The sequence below is a fragment of the Molothrus aeneus genome, chromosome 9 (genome assembly GCF_037042795.1).
Source record: "Molothrus aeneus isolate 106 chromosome 9, BPBGC_Maene_1.0, whole genome shotgun sequence".
In the NCBI taxonomy this organism is placed as follows: domain Eukaryota; kingdom Metazoa; phylum Chordata; class Aves; order Passeriformes; family Icteridae; genus Molothrus; species Molothrus aeneus.
The window spans coordinates 16582027-16603738 of NC_089654.1; the positions used below are offsets into that span (position 1 = coordinate 16582027).

At 40.7% G+C, this 21712-nt stretch overlaps 1 protein-coding gene across 1 annotated transcript in view; it reads right to left on the minus strand.

Moving 5' to 3' along the window:
- TGFBR3 (transforming growth factor beta receptor 3) overlaps window positions 1–21712 on the minus strand; it is a 108394-nt gene that overhangs the window by 62158 nt on the left and 24524 nt on the right. The window contains exon 3 of the mRNA XM_066555961.1: window positions 2834–3018. Within this exon, the coding sequence (XP_066412058.1) occupies window positions 2834–3018 (185 nt within the window). The remainder of the gene's footprint in view (window positions 1–2833; window positions 3019–21712) is intronic.

Sequence of the window (21712 nt, forward strand, 5' to 3'; positions counted from 1 at the left end):
AACCCTTAGTGAAAAGCCTGCCTGCATCACCCCTGCCACACGCCCTCCTCCTCATCAACCACCCCTTAAATTTGCAAACGCTTGTTCTCTGTATATTCTACATGAGTGGCAAAGAGAGTTAAATTAATGCATACACATATGTTGCATCTTTATGAGAACCATGATAACTGCACAAGCATGTTTAATGCATGAACTCTCCAAGGGATTTGCTAGGGGAAGTTTACACTCCTCCCAGCAAGTAAGGAATGTGTAATTTAGCAGCATTCTAGCACAGTGCAGGTTAAAAACAAAACAACCCAACCTCCTCCCTCAAAGCAAGCCTTCACTTAAAGATTTTCAGAACTTGCATTCCAAATCATTAAAACTTCAGCCAACCTCTGAACAAACACATGATTTATTTAAACATGCTTTCGATGTTGCTAAATCTAAGTAATGTACTGTCAAACAAAACTACTGGTTTTATTCTGGAATCTACTGGAAATACTACATGACAAACAGATCTCTACCTTTGCTATCAGCATTTGCAGGCACAGGAAATATCTCAGCTGGTAAATCAAGCTCATGTAACTTAAGGTGATGGGTACATTCTACTTTTAGACAAAGGGCCACTTGGAGTTGGTTTCTACAATAATGGAAAAGATAACATTTGCTCTGCTTTGTTCTCTGAGTCTGATCCTATAAGTAAAATCTGATCCTTCCAAGTTGTTTACACTCTTTTGCTCAACACCGTTGCCAGCAAACCTTGCTCCAGCTTCCTGTGCATTTTTAGAGCGGCCATCTCCAAGGGCCGTGACTGGAAATTGCTCAGGAAATGGGAGAAGGAGGCCACAGGTTTCAAATGCTGAGATCTATTCAGTGCCCTACACTTCAGTACACCCCAAAGCACACAGACAGGACAGCTTAGGGCAAACTGCTTTCTTAGCATTAGCACATTAGACAAGGCTCAAGCAGCCTCTTTCTGCTGGACAGCAAGTATTTTTACTCAAAGCCAAGTGTTTAATTGTAGCACTGTGTAACTCTGAGCAGGCAGCAGGGCACAGCCCTCATCCCCGTGCACGCGTGGCTGGCTCATGCTGTGCAAATCTCCGAGTCACAGCCCAGAGGGAAATTTGGGCTTATGCAAATGCACTTGAGTCATGCTGCTCTCTCGGGAGGTACAAGCTCCAGCTGCAGCCCATTTCATCCCAGCCCTGGGCACCCTTTAGTAACCAAGAAGTTACAAGTTCCCCCAGTACCACAGCCCCACAGTGCGGGCACTCTTCTGCCCACTTTCAATAAAACTTGTGATTACCCTGTGAGGTCTACTCATACCAAATTTGCCTTTGACTTAGCAATGGATTTAAAGTTTCCTGGGAGATGAGAGAAGCACTGAAAAATCTACAGCAGAATCACATACAGCTATTTAGTTCTCATCGGAAACTATGCTCAAAAAACCCAAAACAACCAAACCCAACCACCCTCCCCAAGCAAACAACCCACAAAACCCAAAAAGCCCAACAATTTGGTCTTCATGTCCAGAGAAGTGATCGTACCTACACTTTGAGTCATTCACAGTGCACTTATCAGGCTGATAATCCAGTGCTTGGTATACTAAGAAGGGTTTAAAGAACACCAAAAGGAAAAAAAAAATCCCAAAACAAATCCCCACACTACCATCATCCCCTCCCAAATATAAAAATATCTGTTCCTCATTCACAGTCCCACCAAAAAAGCATAACTTTTCTATTCATCTCACGACAGTAGAAGATCTGATAATTTTAATTAATGGAAGCCAATGAGGTATCTACTAAAAAACTGTAATTAATTTTTCTCCTCAAAAACTAGACATTTAAAACCATATATATACTGAAAATGAACACAACAGCTGAAGTTTCATGGATGCATACAATACACATTGAGCTGAAGTCACCACAAACCCAACAAGGCTGATACTGAAGTCAGTGGAAAGACTGATTCTGGCCAAGGGAATCTGCCTTTATTTTAATCACTAAGAAAGACTCCACTTGAAAGTTCTTTCAGCACAGATTTAGACCCTCTTTTCCTGAGTTTCTCTCTGTTAGATCATCATCTTTGCTCTCTCTTTACAAATTCTCTAATTGTGTACCCACATGGCGCTCACACAGGACACAGTACTAAGGATTTGTGTGTGTAATACTATAAGAGTATGAACTAAAAGGCTCAGCTGTCATGGCATGCAATGTTTTCTTTGCACTTTGGCACTCTGTTTTCATGTGTTTTGAGAGTAAACAACAGTATGGCACAACTTCACATCAAAAATTTTATTCTATTGTTGCTTTCAGAACAGCTGAAGTTTTTGCCAGTCCCTCCAAGTGCAGCACACATAAGTAATTAGACTACCATAGTCAGCAACACTTGCTTTCTGTACAGCAGTCCCCCCTCAGTGAAGCATTAAGGCTGTAAAAGAATCTAAACTTCAGTATTTGTTTATAGTGGTCATGGCAGGGATCCAAAGGTATTCATGTTAATTTACAACACATTTAGGTAAACGATCTGCTTTTGAAGACAGCCAATTCTGCAAAGGCCTGTGGGAGATCTAAATCTGTTTCTTATTTCCTTTGCCCACCCCCTACCTTTTTTAAGTATACTTTGTGGTTGTGAAAGATAATGAAGAGGGTGGCTAGGTATGGAAGCAGTTTATTCACATGACATGTAAAGTGTAGGTGGACAGTCTCCATGCAAATTGCACATGGTTCTTTGTGGTACTTTGGTGACAATTCAGAAATAACTTTATGCAGCAAATTAACATATAATAATCCCATTTGCAGACATACTTATCACCAGGGATCTGGAGAAAAAGTAATTTCCCCTTTACCTCTCTTTCATGATGGCCAAGACCCTCCTTGGGGTTTCTGAGATTGAGGACGTGCACCTCTTGGGGCAGGCTCGTCGTGCCCCGGCTTGCACAGCCAGACAGGACTGTAAAGCTTTCCAACAAGGCATGGACTGGGTGCGAATTGTTAACAGGCGACAAGACACATTCCCTCTGAGGCACAGGACCTGCAGAGAAAGACACAGACACACATCACTGGGAGAAAAAAAAGCAATGCATTGTTTATACTTGTCAAATAATGATGATCCTTTTGTTCAGAAAATCCACAGAAGCACAAGCAGAAGCTTTGTACTCATTCTCCACAAAATTAAGTCTTTTATTCCCATTGCACTTCTAAGTTGTCCTGAATATGCTAACTCATTGGTTCATTTCTCTCTGAAAGTCTACATTTTCAAGTATGAATTCCAAAACTTAAGGTATTCTTTTCTTTACCAGGGAGGGGGGGAAATGTCTAAAAATCCCATTAAACAAAACAAAAAATAAACAAAACAACCAAAAAACCTCAACCAAAACCAACCAACAACCGCAAAAAACCTCCCAAAAAAAACAAACAAAAAAACCCCCACCACCACCCCTGATAGTGGTCAGGGGAATTGGTTTGTCTTAGATGTTTATGTCAAACACTTATCTGCAACTGTAAATGCCATCATGTGTATATAACAATGAAAACTTTCTATCTACCAGAAAGGTAATTATGTCAGGAAGGATTTGGGCGAGCTGGATTTGTTGCTTTTGAAGCAGTGCTGATTTATAGTGAACATCATTCAAATACATTGTACAAAACAGCAGGCATCTGTCACATGATAAAATGAAATGTTTGTTTACTGAGTCTATTTTGTGTCTGACAGCAATTATCTGCACTGATAACAGTTTTATCTAGTCCAAAACAGAGTGTACGCCCTTTCAAATAATCACCACAGCATGATGTAGTGCCATACTCTTATATAGTACGTGAGACCGTGTGATGTGATAGAGCCAGATAGCACAAAAGCAAAGCATACAAAGAGTTTACATTTAAACTATATCCCAGGAAACTAAATCAAGACAAATATTTATGAAAAGCAGCCCTGCTTTTCCAAAACGGCTCAAGCCCACCCCTGACAGTAACAGATACATGTATGTTTTTGATTCAGAAGGTCGCAGGAGAACGTAATTGATTTAACCCCTAATTTGCACCAAAGTCACTCAGATAAGAATTAGACTCACATGAACCAGTCAGTTCAGAGGCTGCCAGGCATAAAAGAGAAATACAAGGCAGAAGCATACGCTTTTTTCTGAATTGAGCACATCTGCAATTGAAGTAAAATGCTTTCTTTGAAGGAAGTTCAAAATAAAGAAAATCTCAACTGATTAAATGGAATAGCTCTAGCTGGTTTTGTCAAGTCTAAAGCCAGCTATTGTCACACTAGAGATCATCTGACACTGGTGTACACTTACGTTTAATTGTATTAGCACTGACCTACACTTGGCTGGTTAAAACCATGGTTCTTTCAAAATACAGCTTGCAGTTGGCCATTTACTTCCAAGTCAGAGTCTGTCTTATACCGGACTATCTAGAAAAAGCAAAGCCCTTGAGCACAGGGAGATTTCTGCAGTGCCTCAGGCCTCAAAGAGGCCGTTCCTGAAACCCACCAGTGCATAGTGCATATCCTATGAGCTCCCACAGAGCAGGAATATTTGTAAAGGAAATGCTCAAGGCATAAATTACGCAGGCATGTGCTTGGGGTACAGAGGATAAACAAACTTTCTTCTCCTTAAATGAGGAGCTTAGCAGTAGCACTGACCAAGCCGCACTGACTTGAGGTTTTCTAGTTTTTATTTAGCTCCTTTTAAAGAATACACATACAAAATGTGACTGGTCTAAACAGTGATATGATTCAGTTTAAGAAAAAAATTAATTAAAAAGTTGCCCTTTGTAGCAGCTGAAGAAATATTGAGGATTTGTAACAATAACAACACCAGTAGAGAAGCTGCATTTTCCTGATGTACAAGAGCAGATCAGAGAATCTACTGCTAAATTAGCCTGGCCGCTGATGCGTAAGTCCTACAGCACGCCTTGTTACACAACCTGCACAAAACGCTTCTCTAAGCTCCACAAGCATTTCTTGGACTGGGAAGGAAAGGAGCACTTGTTCATTGAATTGTTTCTCGTCACCCAGAATGGAATTGATGGTTAAGATGTTTCAATCATAACACGCACTCACCCACAAAGAACAAGGCATAAGACTGAACAAAACCAAAAATGGAGTTGCTGACAAAAATGTGCACTTAGCAAAGGTTCAGGAGAAAAAGCAAATACCTCCCTTGTGATTTCCTTGTGAACACCTATCCCCATGCAGGACATCTACCAATCCTCCCCTCCAGCCTTGATCTGGTACTTACTCTGAACAAATTTAATACATTAGATAAAAGACATCTGGATTTTCCCCTCACATCCTACAAGGGGAAAATGATTGTGAATATTTTGTTCAGGCTGTAACTGAGTCCTCTGCTGGCACCTCAAATGCACATTAAGAAATCCCTCTGTTCTGCTCAACATGCAAGATGGAAATAGTCCCGGAGGGAGCAGAAGTTCACATCCTGGATAACTGTGTGCAGCTGAGCTTATCTGCACAGAGACAGGCAGAATGAGGCATGCCTGCTCTGCCTGCACTCCACCCTGGCTGGACAGGGGCCAGATCTCCAGCAGAAATTCCCTCACCTCACTGGCAGCAAGCCCACATGCTGTGCCACTCCTGAGCAGGGCTTACCGGGGTAGGGCCACTCTGAGCAGCGCAGCTCAGAGCATCGGCCTGCACACCCTAGCAGCCTGGGGCATGTCCCCTCTGTCACATCTGTTTGGAGGGACGGGGTGCACAAGGCTGCTGTAAGCCACTCAAGTCCAGTGTTTTGGGGGAATTACTGCATTTGATAGAACTGCTTTCAGACAAGACCAGCCTTGTAAGAGAAAGGGATATAGCCCTGGAATCTGAACCAACGACTGGACTAGCTGGAGGATGCTCCACTGCAATCAGACCACACGTGCTGCAAGACTGCCCATGTGCAAGGCATGCTGTGGGGGTAAAAAACTGAGAGGTTGCTCCAGCTGTCTCATTTTTGCCAAGTTTCACACAGGTGCCTCAGTAGGTGTGTTCTGGGCCCATACTGCCCTTCCCAGCAATTCAAGACTCTCACAATCACCGTTTCTCTTACACTGGCAATATCAAACCACAATTCTCATGTACTGCTATTGGCATATCTGCCCAACCACTAACCTGGGTGTAGTGCCATGCCCACATACACTGGCATGCCTAGAGGTAGCACCAAGCGAAAGGAAAAATTATTTCTAGATCACAAAGTCCACTGAATACTCAGCCTGTAAATGGCACAAGGCAGCTCCTTCTGCCACCTTTTCTGCATTTATGCTCTACTTTAGCATGCACCACAGCAATGCTGGAGCTATTGACTCAACATTCATAAACTGCATTTCTTTCCAGCCCTTCCTACTGCACCTGCAGATGTGCCCCACTCAAAGGTGGATGCTGCTACAAGGCACTGTCACTCCAGTGGGAGCAACAAGAGCTCTCTTCTACCCAAATTAGCAACTTTTGACTCTCTCGCAGATCCTTCATCTTTCTTCCTTCCTGCCACTTTTCCCTGACTAGAAAGCCAGCTACTTCCTCTATGTAGTTTAAATCCTACAAAACGCACATTTACCACTCTGAAAAAAAACCAAAACAAAGGTTCTCCCTAGGATACTACTAATCTGATTGTTTATCACCTCCACACCACCTACTTGAAAAGCCAACAGGAAAGCACAGCCTCATCTACCTGGCCTTTACTGTCCCTCTGCCCTCCACAAACCCCAGCATGAGGCTTTGCCAGTTTCCCACTCCAGTCTCACACCCTGTTCCTCACCTGTATCAGCAACACCAACATCCTGCCAAAATTCATTATCAATGTCCAATTAACACATCAAGATTGCCTTATCAGCTCTAAATATGTACAGATATTCTCCCGCATCTCCATTCCAATCAAAGCACAAAGGGTCAAAGATATCTTCCAGTTTATCCATCCTAGTGCTGTCACAAGCCTTTAGTGCCTTCTCTGCTGAGAATTTAAGTGCACACACACAGCCATCCTTGGGTTTTGTTTAACTTTGGAGCATGTAACCACTTAATCTTGTTAGTGAATCCTGGCTCCTACCCCAATCAAATTTTAGTTGCTTAATGCCTTTAGAGGATGGAAAGCAGGTTAGGCAGTTTTATTTCTAAGAACCAATTATTAGGTATATGTTTTCCAATATAGTACTTATTTCAAATGTTTAGTGAATTCAAAATTCTAGAGAATTGTTGAGTATGGAATTATTTTTCACTTCCAATTAATATTTTAAAGGAAATCAGTGCAGACCCAACCTTGTTTGATACTGTGTAGCTGTGTCCATCTGGAACATATTCAATCCAATTTCAACATTCTTGTTTCCCATATCTACATGCTACTAATGAGTAACATGTGTTCTGCTGTAAGAAGGTAGCAGAAATGGGAGTAAGACTAAGGGGGATAACACAACAACCCAAGACCAACACATAACTGTGATTGATTTTACTCAAATAGTAAAGGGTAATGTAGTTTCTGTTGTATTTCCATGGTGATTTCTGCAGTGCTGTCAGCTGAAAAGCATGAGCAGCTCCTGCAAATTGCGTGAATCTGTGCTGGGGGCTCCACAGCACATTAGCATGGTTCCTATATGCCCTAGCAGAGGGTACAAGCCACACCAAGGGGAGAGAACAATCCTCAGAAGAAGGACAGCCTTATTGTAATTGATTTTTGAATGAGAGAATGACAATAATCTAGTCATTATCTATAAACCCAGAGTTCATCACTTTATGCTGAAAGGCACATGAATATGTGGAGCAGGCTAACTCAAGTAGAGATTTCAGTGTGTCCAAATGACAGACTTTCACAAAAGAGAAGGTTAATTTTAAGGGTGTTCTCTTAAATCTCTCAGTGACAACGATGGCTGGAACAAACCTACATTTGAATGACAACAGAGAGGGGAAATCATTTCAATCTTGAACTAAACAGCTTCACAGAGCACTTGAGCAAGAGTCAGCAATAGCTTCTTCCCTTGATATTCACCACTCATTTCTCAAGTTGAAAGTGCATGGGCAAAGGACCACTGTTCTACATGGAGCAATTGTTACCACCTACACAACCTTCTTCTCATAAAGGGTTTCTCACTGAGGGAAGCATTTATACCAAAAAATATACACAAGAGTTGAGGCAAATAAGAATTTACAGAGGGAAGTGACAACTATCACTACCAGAGAAAATGTTAGTCACTACTACTTATTCAGTATGGGTGGCTGTCTAACAATAAATACTAAATTCCTTTCTGCACACCGCTTCACAGAAGACCACCTGGAAAGCCAAATTCCTAGTAATTTCAATGTAGAGGATAATGGACAATCTCCACTATTAATATGAAAAGCGGCTTTTATTAAAGATAACCATGAAAAAAACAGTTTCACACTCACAAGCAAGCACTTGAACAAGACACCAATGCTCAGGACCAGTTCATTCTGGCAAGCAGCCTTGAGAGATGTAAAAGAGAAGATCAGGTGGTAGGAAATATTACACAGCTTTGTGTCGAGAGACAAGGGTGTAGAGGAAACCTCAGTGTTTCTGTTCACTAATAGGAGAGGCACCTCCACAATGATCAGCAACCACAAGGAGCTGGGTTGTCCAAGACCACTCCTGGATTCCATCATTTTCCTCTCTGAGCAAGTGGGATTGCCATAAGAAAGATGCAGGGTACAGAATATCAGACCTTCATACTGGCCAGGAGGACTAAGAAGATGACTGTCTAAAGCATTTTATATTTGTATAAATCTACACATTTCCCTTCAGATCCTTAATTTTCAGGGAGTTCTTTTACTGTCACATCTAGTGCATATTTTTCACAGTGAAGCTACTTTTCTGAATTGCCATTGGAGCAAGGGTGAGAGGTTTAAAATTGCAGGGAGAAGATTCACAAACATGGACTAATTTTGGCTATTTTGAAAAAACAAACCAATCCAACCAACCAAAACACCCAAGACAGCAGACTCCACAGGTACCTATTTGAATTCAATGAGCTATAAAACTTCTACTGAGAAAAAATATATCCTGAAGAAATATCCAGTACAGGTGGCAAGATTTGGTTGTAGGAGTTAAAACATACAAGTTGTACTAACTAAAAACATGCGCTTTTGCAGAAACTCAGCAGAGGTTTCCTATTCCAGTGCATCGAGCTCACTAACCTCCAGCAACTCCACAACACCGTCCCTGCACCCTTCCCCTTTCTTCAAGAACAAAAAAAAATTCTCTGGAACTATGCATTAACCTACATTCTTCACCTTGACACTGACATCTGGTGCTAATGCTACGCGCAATTAGACCCCTGCTCCATGTGCTGTCTATTCCCAACCATTATCCTCCAATTAATTCCTATTCCACTATTATCAACTCTGCCCAGACTTATTCCATGTATGGACCAAACTATTCAGACATTTCAACACATTAGATTACACTTCATCTCCCATGTCTTTTGATCCTCTATTTTCTGCAGTTTCTCCAGACATTTCTGTTATACATAGTAAAGTCTATCTAACATCATCTGCTGGCCCACTGGGAATCATTCAGATGACATGTCCCATACCTTTTTAGGTTGCTGTTTTGCTTGGTACAAACTCCTGATGCTGGCTTCTTTTTCTAAGCAAAAGAATTTTTTATGCCTCTCTGGTGGATGTGTTGCAAAACATCCACTCCCATGGCTCCCAGCCACTGGTAGAAGCACAATGTTTATCTCTGTTTAGCGAAGATGATCTAATTTTGAGTGTTACCTGCATGGACCTCACAGTTTTTTTCCATGTAGAAAAAAATTCAAATTAAATTTTTAAATCAGAAATTCTCTCTTTCCCTTTTTGAAAAATAAGCTTATATTGATCTTTTTATCAGGACGTAACACTGATACAAGTTTAATTGGAAAGGTTAACTCTCAAATGAAACTCAATTGCTGTAGTAATGTGCTGCTACTTAAAAATATGAACTAAACCTAAACCATCCATTTAATGAAAAATTGCAAATTATAAAGTCATACTCCTTTGTTATACAGCAGAACTCTATTTCAATACCTAAGCAAGCAAGGCAAAGATAGGCAATGTCAATCAGTTCAGCATCTTGTTTAACAAAAGAAACTCTAGGTGTCTTGTTTATACACATATTAAGCTAACTAAACAGAAAAGGCAATGAATGAAAAACCTGTTTGGTTTAACATCCGCTGAGCACAGTCTCAAGACATTGCTACCCATGAGGCATAATCTTAGAAAACAAACATCTGCACCTGGAAAACAAAGAAGTCTTTCAAAAGCAGATGTACTCTACCACAGAGCTACATTTCATGTAACCTCTGCTGTACTTGGTTCTGACCAGTACTGTCAGAGCCCTACCTTCTCTTGAGGTTTGCAGCAAAACACTACTTACAGGAACTCTTCCTAGTATTTTTCCATGCCTGAATGTGCAAACTCATCCACATATGCTCTTACTCTCTCTTCCCATTCCTTCTCCCAAGCCAATATTTGGAAAACATTTCCACTAACATAAGAGCATCTTTTTAACACTCATAAACAGAACAGCATGTATGCATTGACTTTCATTTAAACACATCCAGAAAGTACAATTTCTGGTTTCCATGTCAAAGAACTGAAAACAAAGTGGTTCACCAATGTTTCAAAAAGGATTGTTGAGTTTTTCCCTTTGTTATCCTCAAGTAGTAGAAAAAAACACCAAGTTTCAAGCAATTAGTCTAAAAATCAATTGCAGATGATTCTCTTGCACCAATCTTCTGTCCCATGAAGCACCCATACTTTTTTAAACAGTGGTCAGTGTTAGACTGAGGCCTTCCCTGCCCCCCAGGCATGGCTGCATTTCAGAAATGTCTGACTCAAATCACAAACTTTTCACAAGACTGTAAAAGATAGGAAAATTATTTCATATAACAAGCAATACCTAAAAATACGAAGAAATATTGTGCCTTAACCTTAACAGAAGAAGCACATTTAGCATTCAATTTTCATCACTGTTAATGGATAAATTTGTCTTCAGTAAAGTGATATTGCAAAGGGGAAGAAATGAACAGACACCAACTATTTCTAACATTCCTTGTTCATTATTCCCAAAAACATTTAAACTTCATGTTATAAAAGTCTATTTTCCCTAGAGGTAGCCTATAAATTGTCTCAGATTTACCCCTCTTGACCACAGAAAGATAGGAAATTGCATGGAAACAATGAATGGAAGTGCACTTTTTATCAGAAAACAACAGGAAGCATTCTGCTTGGTTTACATGAGAGCTGTGTATTGAGGCCAAAAGGGGAAAAAACTGTATAAAAATTTAATGCCTGCTTAGAGCAAAAAACTCTAAACCAGGTTTCAAAACCATTTTATTTTTAATAAATCAGTATTGGAACTTGTCAAACCACCCTACCCACACTATTGCTTTTACTGTATTCCTAAAATTGAGTAAATTAAAGATGATAGAGAAAAAAAATCACGGATTTCATAAAATCAGTTTCAGGAGGCAAAGAGAGAGAACCATACTTACTTTCATGACCAGCCATACAAGAATTCATCAAAGAGCATGCACAAAAACACACATGTAAACTTCAGCAATCTGTGCTTATCTAAGGAAACAAGTCTTCTGAGTCTCTTGCAGTAAAATGTTACCTATTTAAATTGCAAATATATACTTCAGTTCTTTGCATACTCATGGGTGTGCTTCAAAGTGCTGATACTAGTTCTAATGATTTTCAAACCAACACAAGTGTTGGAGTCCCACTTCAGGCAGTATCAATACTAGAGATGAAGGTACCAAAATATTCAGTAATAATAAGACTATAAAATGCATACACTAGACTGGGGGGGCAGGGGTAAGATTTCTGGCATAGATGGATTTTGTTGATTGTTTTGGGGTTTTTTTCAGCTTTTCTTACTCAAAATGATTAAAAATATCTCAAGGCAATTTTTCAGAATTGCAAGTAGCTGTCACATGCTTGATCCTTACTGACTTTCATTTGGAACTATATATGCAGCCATCTTTTGCTCAAAAATACAGTGTCCAAGGAGCATTGGTTATACAAGGGGCACTACTATGCAATGAAGAGTTTATCTCATCTGGTGACTAATGAGAGCAACCTCAAAGAGATCAGGAGAGATTTAGAGATGTCTTGTATTTACTGGTTCAGGGGCATCCCAACCACAGACCTGAGAGCAACTCTTGCAATTCTGAAAATTTTCCAATTGCTTTAACTGAATCTATTAGACACTTCACAAGCATTCCTAAATAATTACAGTATCACACAATTCTACAAATCATTAGCAGATTTTCCTTTAATTCATAACATTAGTATTTTTTATAGGCTATCCAAGCTTCAAAGTAAAAGCACAGCCAAAGTTTTCCTTTTATTTAATTTCTTTTATCTGCCCCAAGCTTCTTCCTTTTCTTCACACAGACACACTGAACTTAGGTGAGTTCTGTTTGTACCCCTTTCTTTCTACCACCTCCGTGAGCTCCTTTCCTTCTCGGTAGTTGGTTTTCTATCCAACTCAAGCCCTGTTATTCCATTTAACCATTCCTACCTAGTCACCTAAGCTTCATCAACACTTGGCATTCACTACACCTGCATACGCAGGGCTCTTCTTTCAATAAGATGTCTTGCTTTTATCTGTCAATTCAATTATCAGCAAATCAGATTTTGGTCTTCAGAGAGCAAACAATAAATTCTGGATGCTGGTGCATATGGATGCATGCATATCTGGAGAGTTAAGAGAGAAGTGATTTCCTTTCAAAAATATCTTTTTGACAGCCACAAAAATGCAGAGTACCAGATGGTACAGCTGTCAGCACAACAGCAATTTCCTGCAATCATCTTCTGCTTTAACTTTGTCACTGGGCCCAGGGCTGCATGGGAGCCTTGCCATTTGTGACTAGCCCATCAGAAGAACAGGCTAGCAGTCACTGCCTCTAATCCTTGGCCGCTGAAGCGTGTGGATTCTGCTTGCAACACCAGGCGCTCAGTGAAAAGCAGCTGGAGAGAGCTTTTCGGTCTGGGGTTTGGTGTTCCCTCCCCTTAGTTCTGCCTGTCAGAAACTGACATATAGGTGCTTCACTCAAGCATGAAACTTTATAAGCCTTCCCTTTGCTAATCTCAGTTTGCACGTCAGAAGCATCACTCCATACTAAAAAAGGGAACATCTGCTCAGTGCTGTGTGTCAGAGGATCTGATAAACACGGCTGCTGGACGCAGTGCTGGAACGAGAGCAGCGGCACTGGAACACGTGATCCGCACGCTGCCAGCCACACCAGGCCAGGCTGGGGCTGCTTTTCCAGCTCCTCAGCTGCAAAGGGACTGCAAATCCTCATCAGTGGACAGGACCCTTCATAAAAGAAAGAAACATGGCTTTGCTACTCAGGCTTTCAGGTGGAAGCAGTTGGCCACCACTTGCTTCAGTCCCATCAAATGCAGTGGGGATCTCAGAAGCAGCAAAAGCCAAAAGGAAGGAGAAAAACTTGGGAAAGATGGCTCCATAACTGAAAGCAAACCAGCCTTTTCCTAATCACAAGATTACAAGTTCAATTGAAGGCTGAATTCCTGTAACTGATCCTTTAAGGATGAGTTCATTATCACTATATGTCTCACTGAACAAACCTTGAAAACCGATCCTGATCAAGTGCTCAAGCAAGACAAAACTTCCCCCCACAAAACACTTAAAAGCTTCAGTCTTGTCTTGAAAAATACAAAAAGAGATGCTTAAAAAATCGATAAAGAAAAAGGCAAAAACTACTGTACTGTTCCACAGTCCCCACTCAGTTAGCCAAATGCTTCTTGCCCTCGGCTGTAGAATCGGTAAGGAAATCAATCCTGGAATATGCCCTGCTACAGGTTCTCTTTTCAGACATCTGAATATTTATTATCTAGTTTGGTTTTAACTAGGAAAGACTCTGTGCTCAACATTTTTCAAGGTTCTAAAGAAGACTAGGAAACACCATGTTGGCCCCATGCTGTTGAGGAATGCCTCAAGCCAAGGCAGTTGTGGGCACTGTGACTTCAGGCCTGGATATTGTTTGAAGCTTGCTCAGAAGCACCAGCCCAGCTGCAGGACAGGCCCCAGGCCCTGGTGGCTGCTTGGCAGGTGACAAATGCTGTGCCTGGCACCCAGGGCACAGCTCTCAGCTTCACACAGACAGGGGGCCACATCATCTGGGTGGAGATGGACCCAAGTGAACAAGTCTGTGGGATGGCAGGTTTGACAGGGCTATACATACACAGTTATAGCTACAGTTAATGAAAAACCAGTAAAACCTAGCATTGCAGGTTTATGAGACAGGGCAAATCATCCAGGATCTAACCACAGCCAAACCCAGGGCACCTCAGTCTCTCCACTTTTCTTCTTCCCACCAACACTTTCCAGCTATCTTATGCCTCTTTTGATGCTGATCAAACCTGCCTTCCACAGGAGCTGATTCAACTCACTAACATGACAGGAAAGTAACGCAGCAATAAAGAGACTAAGGAGGTTTCTGTTGGCCTTTGGTGCCTTTGAGAGCAGGAAGAAAGGTTTGGGGAGTACCTAGGCTGGCTGTCACCATGGCCACTGGAACAACCTGCACCCATGTCCCTACTATGGGCAGCAGGGAGCCTTCAGACTTGATTGTGCTTGTGAAACCTCACTGAGTGAACATGAGAAGACCTTCCTAGAAAGAGAATACTGTTGATTTTAGAAAATGTGCTGACTATAAGCACAATAGTGACGCAAACTACCACTTTCACAAGCTCCTCATGCATTTTCACTTTGAATAAATATTTCCATGGTGGAGAACACAAATAGTCACAGCTTAAAAACCGCTCTGATTATCAAGAAGACTGCATGCAATACCTCACTACACTCTATGTATGTACAAATTTTTATGTGTAAATATTTATGTATACTCATACATGTTCTCCATAGCTACCTCATCTAGATGCTGACAAAATACTCAGGGGAAGTGAGAGCAATCAAACTTTAGTCATATAAAGGTATTTGTTTCACTTTTGAAGAGCATGTAAGAGACTGGCTTTTTTTAACATAAAAGCTTTTCCTGGAGGAATTTCATTTAATTTCCTCAGCACTACTAATCTCACCATTTACAATGACAGGACACAGCAGTCATGACACATGGTCTCTTAAAATTGCCTCCCTAATCAGTGTTCGTGTAAGCCCACTCTTTACACCTCATATGAAATGCAAAACTGGAACTACTCTCTTTGTAAGGGGTAACCACATTGCACTTCTGCACTCCCCTTGCTTTCTCATCTCTACTTCCTGTGTTAAACTCCTGGAAACTGCATTTACAGCTGCACTGCAAAGATCACCTTAGATGTAGCAGTATTAGACCTGATGTGGGAGGAGTCTAAGCTGGTTTAATTATTTATTAAGTGCATACAATGTCACTTCAATTCATTTACATATTTAGGACCTCCAATCATAAACAGATAAATCTATGGGTTTTAACCATAAAAAGGCTTAATAAATAAATTAGAATAAACATTTTCTCATCAGTTTTGTCCACAGGTTTGTTTGCTGGGCAAAATTTCTGTCCATATCAAGTGCATGTTTTTGATCATCTTTTGCTGCTAATTCTATAAAACTGTCAATATTCAGACAAGCAAATAAAGAGATCTTCTCTTTAAGTCAACTACTTTTGGCTTATAGCTGTGAAAAGCAGAAACCATCTTTGTTTTTTCATCCCCAAATTGGAAGAAATTGATCTTTGCTCTCTCAATAAGGCTGACTCAACAGGATGAGTGGAATACAAGCACAGAGAACAAGTGGCCTCAGAAATCCCTATTTTGAACATCTACACAAAAAGACTGAAAAAACAATACCTGAATTTTAACAAGCTCAGTGCTTACACCACATTCTAAACAAAACCTGTTTTCAAAGTGTGATGCTACATCTTAAACTCAGCTGTTACTCTAATACTGACATGTGAAAAACAACCAACCCACTGTCCACTGGACCACAGGCCATTACACCACAGCTCAGGGTTGCCATCATCACAGTGACGTTATCCCAAAGTAAGATTACTTAAACCAGAAATTCCAGGTGAATAAACCTAGACAAATATTTTTCAAGGTATTTTCGAGAAGTTAAGGATCTGAGACTTTTGAAATGCTTGGCCTCAGTTTCCTAAAAACATAACTATCATTTAAAGTGCAACTTAGTTAGTACTTAAGATAAATGGTTTGCACTAACATGGCTCTATTGCTATATTTTCCCCTTTTATAACCTCTTAACATTATTACCACTAATTTATAGGGCAAAAGAAATTCAGCAGCTGAAAAAATGAGTTTGTCCTTTGGCAAATAATTTGGTGGCTTTTAAATGAGACTTCAAATTAACCCTTTTTAGCTAACACAGCAGGTTCTTTTTGAATGTTTTACATGAAAAGCACCACTTAACGTTTGTTCACATCTTCCTTTAAAAAGAATAAAGGCATATTGCAAAACACACTTAATGGAGGAGAAACTGATGGTGGGAGTGTGTAATCAAACAGCACCTGGCCAGAATGCCACAGTACAGCATGTGCTCCAGGCCCTGCCTGATCTTCCACCCCTCTGAACCCAGCAGTCCAGCCCTGAAACACAGAGTAACAGCCATACATGGGAAACAACAGTGTCGCAGACTTAAATGGAATTTAAATCTCAGAATTATATAAGGAAAATTGGGACTGGAAAGATTATTTTGTATCAATTTCCAGGAAAATGGATGCAAGCGCCCTCCTCTTGGAATCACAGAACAATAGAATGGTCTAGGGTGGAAAGGACCTTAAAGATCATCTAGTTCCAACACCCCTGCCATGGGCAGACATCTCCCACTACTCCAGATTACTCAAAGCCCCATCCAACCAGGCCTTGAAACCTACCAGGGAGAGGGCATCCACAACTTCCCTGGGCAACCTGTTCCAGAATCTCACCACCCTCACACTAAAGAATGTCCTCCATATATCCAACCTAAACTTCTCCTCTTTCAGTTTGAACCTCTTACACCTTGTTCTGTCACTATACTTCCTGAATGAAGAGCCCCTCTCTGCCTTTCTTGTAGACCCCTTCAGATACTCTCAGGCCTCCATGCAACCTTCTCTTCCCCAAGCTGAACAGCCCCAGTTTTCTCAGCTTTTCTTCCAGAGGGAAGGTGTTCTAGTCCCCTTATCAAGTATGTGCCCTCCTCTGGACTTGCTGACATCTCCAGCCTGTCAGTGCCCCTCTGGGTGACACTCATTCCCTCCAGTGTGCCAGCTCAGTGCCATCAGTGAAGTGGCTGAGGGTGCCCTTTTCCAGGCACTGCATCCTACCAGTCCTTCCCCAGCTGAAGGCAGCCAAAGGCATTTACAGCTAAGGAGGAAGCCCTTATGCCTCCTCCTTCCTGCCATCCCCCACATACCTGTGATAACCATGAACATACACACAGATTGGATACCAGAAATAACATTATTTCCTTCCTTCTCTTCACAGCCTTTGCCTTCTACTCTTTCTTTTCACAGTTTCCCATTTCTTTTCTCAGTCAAACCTCATCTTCCTTCCTTCAGTCTCTACAGGAAAAGTGACCACAAACTTACTGGTTCACAGCACCATTTTGAATATGCATCAGGGTGTACAAGAGCACTTTTACTAGTCTTTGTTTCCTGTCTTTTTTCATTAGAACCTCTCTGGGGTTGCATCACTTGGGCCTTTGCAATCTGTTCTGCTTGACTCCAAAGCATCCAAGCTTGACTATTCCTATCTGTATCAACACTGTGTGTTACTAGGTCATCACAGCAGAAGTCCATGTTGCAGGAAGATAAAACACATCATGCTTGTAAACACACAAGTGTTATATGTTTGACCAGATACTATCCAGTGAGCAACCACAGTGACACCCAGCCCTGTGAACCTTGTATGGAGACAATTATAGGTGCATGAAAAAAAGAAGTATATGCACCAAAAAAGTTTATAAACACAGGAGTGCTGGACTCAAAAGCATGAAAGAGCATTACCACCAGAAAACTACATAAATTTTTTCAGCAACAGTTTGTTGGTTTTGGGTTTTTTTTTTTAAATCTTGCTTTAATTAAATACTACCTGTTTGTGGTGAGCTTTTCAACAAAAAGTGACTTTCCTGATAGGCATCCTGTGGCTATGATGCAGCCTTCAAATCAAGAAACTTTTGTCCTTTAGGGATTATTCTTTCAACCTAAAATTGAATGTCAGGCCCCTTCTTGTGCCTAGGTGCAACAGCATTCCAAAAGAAACCTATAAGCAGTAATGCAACATTGAAGAACAGGATTTTTTTATGTTAGACATTATTTGCAAGTTAAATGCATTTTATACTTACCCAGTTTTTAATTAAAAGATAATTTGGGGGTTATGTGAGCATTTCAATATTTCTTACCCACTTCTAAACTGGGAGGTTCTGTGGGAATTCTTTTTAAACCTTGGGTTTGGGTAGTCTGCTTTATTAAAAAAAAAGAAAGTCTAAAGAGCATTACCCATACAAAGAGCTGAAGGTCACTATCCAACTGCGCTCATTATCTCGTTATGTGGTCCAATTCAGTAATGTGTTTTCTTCCTGGATGTGATAATTAGCTTTGTGTTTCTTTGTTTCTAACAAAAACGCAGAGATAATGGAATCTTTTAAGGAAACAGTGAATCATTTTGGAAGGCTGTGTGCAATAAGAGTCAAAGTTACAACCCTTCCTAGTTCTTACAATTTCATGGCCTTCACTTCCCAAAGCAATCTGCTCTTGGACCCCTGCTTTTAGGAAAACAGCTTTTAGGAAAACAGCTCCTAAAAAAGTACAAGTACCAATAAACTGAAATTTTTCTGGCGAGAAACATCTCAATATACACATTCAGAAAATGAAAATTCATTCTAAATAAGCTACAAAATCCACAGAGAGACTAGGTGTTTCCCTTTCCACAGAGGATTGAAATCATAGTAACATACAGCTTAATCAAGTTAGGGCCAGTATGTACACTGTAACACAGCCAAGTCCTGAAATCATTACCTTAAACCCAGCACACATGCTGAACACTTTAGCAGCACACACTGCCTTCAACTCCCATTGAAATCTGGAGATTCTTGCAGGGATGTTGGGGTTTTATTATCTCACAGGGTCAAGCTCTTAGTCCTTAATCAGGCAAGAATCCAGATGAGGTCCATGGGAGATTTGCCAGAGAAAGGACTAAATGGAGAGTGAGAAAGGATGACTCTAAACAAGTTGGGAGCGGATCTTTATACAGAGCAGAGCTTGCATATTGTGTGCCTGATTCATAGGCAGTAATTTAGCTCACGCAGATGGCAGCCACATGTGAAAAGATTTGGCCGTATATATCCTATACTTGCACCTCATCCTCGCTGAAAAGAAAAAGGCCCATCAGCAGATAGGCATTAGTTCCATTATTTAAAACGTAAATTTTGACAGAGTAAGTCCAGTAACAAGATTTTCAAAACTGTTGAAGTAGCATTAAGGGATATATATTTAATTGTAAAATAAAACACTAACTAGTATCCCTGAGGTATCCCTTTTCTGCCCACCAGAAATAAAACAAACCCCACACCAAACCAGAATCATTCTCATGAAAAAGTAAAATTGCTCATTTAGGAAAGGTCTCTCAAAAGGCCATCTGCAACATCAGAGCTCTGAAATGAATCACTCACTAATGCATCTCTTTCTGTTTCCCCTGAGGTAAAGTTCTGTTTAAGGAGTTTCTTACTAAATGCCACCACTCACTCATCTCCTGGCTATCTGGGCAACAACTGACACTTCACTCACTACAGCCCTTCTTCCCTGCCAGAACACCAAACAATTTTCTTCTCCTTGACTTCCTTTTGCTCATTTCTTCCCTTATTAATAAGCACATGCCCATTGTGTTATCCTACACGATTTCTCCCCATATAGTTCTACAAGGGCAACTGAAGAAATACAGAGATGTAGTTCTACAAGAGTTAACCAATTTCACATTTTCTTAATGCACTACCCAGCTGCTTGTTAGCTGTAACCAGAAGGAGCACGCATATTGGCAGTTAACTGCTAAATGCATTTTCAAAACTAATAAGAAGCTGAAAACAATTCAAGCTCTGGACATGAGTACAGCATATTCTCCCAGGCAAGCAGCAGATATAAAAGGAGAACTGAGATGGCCTCCATATGAAAACACAATGGCTCTTCTCCTCAAATAATCTTTTACTGACTTTTTTTTTTAAGGGAAGCTGGGGAAAGGATTTTAACTCAGGAAATAAGTCATTTGTGCCCAATGCTAACAGAGCCTTTATAAGGCATGCATCTTAGTATCACTGCTGCAGAGAAAAAAGTCTCAAGGAGCCTCAAAGCTGATTCAGGTTTCGCAAAAATATAAAATGTTCATGTGCACATCTGAAGTACTTCCCTTTCAGAGACCCCACAGGTATAGAAATCCATCTCTCTGTATGGCAAAGGTTCAACTCCCATTTAAGGGCTTCCACGAAGGAAGCATGAGCCTCCTTGACACTACAGGGAACACATGGGGGGCCCGAGAACTGGCAATGGAGTACATTTCCTTGTCTTCTCCAGTACAGGAAAGCGCCTGTTGCTCCTCCAACAAGCAAACAAACAAGGCTTCAGGGAAAAAATGCAGGTACATTCTGTAAAAACTTACCAGAAAACACTAACTAAATGTAAAAGTGCAAGATCACAGAAGCTTTCTTAGCCCCTAACATAACTGTAAGCAGAGACTTCAGTGAGTAGGATGGTTTTTTGCTTCCTACAAAAAAACCCAACCAACACCCCAGCCCTACATATGGGGTAAGCAGTGAGAAACCTTTCAGTGAGCCTTTCAAAGTGACTCAGCAACACTTAGAACAGCACTATTTGTTTTCAAGTACAATCAGTAAAGGTAGTGTTATTCAGAAAACAGTCACAATAGCCTGGAACTTAGTAGATGCAAAATAACTTTGCAGTGCAGTCAGCAGTCTGAGGGGCCTCATACACGATTTGCAAGCTTTCAAACAGTCCCTCAGAAAGGTGGGGGAATGAGTAATCTCTCTTCCTGCTCAACATTCAAAGTACACATAAAAGATATCACTGAGTCAGCACTTGGTGGTGGCAATTCATCTGGTTTGCTGGAATTTTTGACAGCCTGAAAGTAGCCATTGCTATGCATCTTACATGCCCTTTTTTAATTACTACTATTATTTTTTAGAGTAAAATACCATGTAAGCAACCCATTTCAGCATATTTGTAACTAGGAGGTAATATCAGGTTTTGATTTTGGGGAAAAAACAAGAGCTAGGGACTGAAAAAACACAGATGTCAATCAAGATACAAACAAAAAACCAAGCAGACAAACTAATGCAGGGCCCAGTTAAACTCGATGGTTGGGTAGAGTTTAACAAGGTCAAATGGTTCAGGCTTTCACTTGCTTACATTGTAGCATAGCACACTGACTGTGAAGGGTTCCAGCTCAAGAGTCCAGAGGACGACTGTTGCCTCTCATTTATTGAACAGTCTTCATAGGAGAAACATAGAAGTTTCAACATTGCATTGTACAGCAGCACATTTCCTTTTTGTAATGTATTGCATATCACTGTGGGAAACTAGCTGGCAAATCCTTGTTATGGGTAGAGTTACATAAGTTACATGAACAAAAAAAGTGCTTCTGTCAGCTTTTTCATGTACTTTTGGGTAAGGATGTATAGCTGTGCCAGTAAACCAAATGGTTTTGTTGCTGCATATTCCAATTCTGACAGGAATTCTGTTTTACATTGTGGTTGTGTCCGACTGTG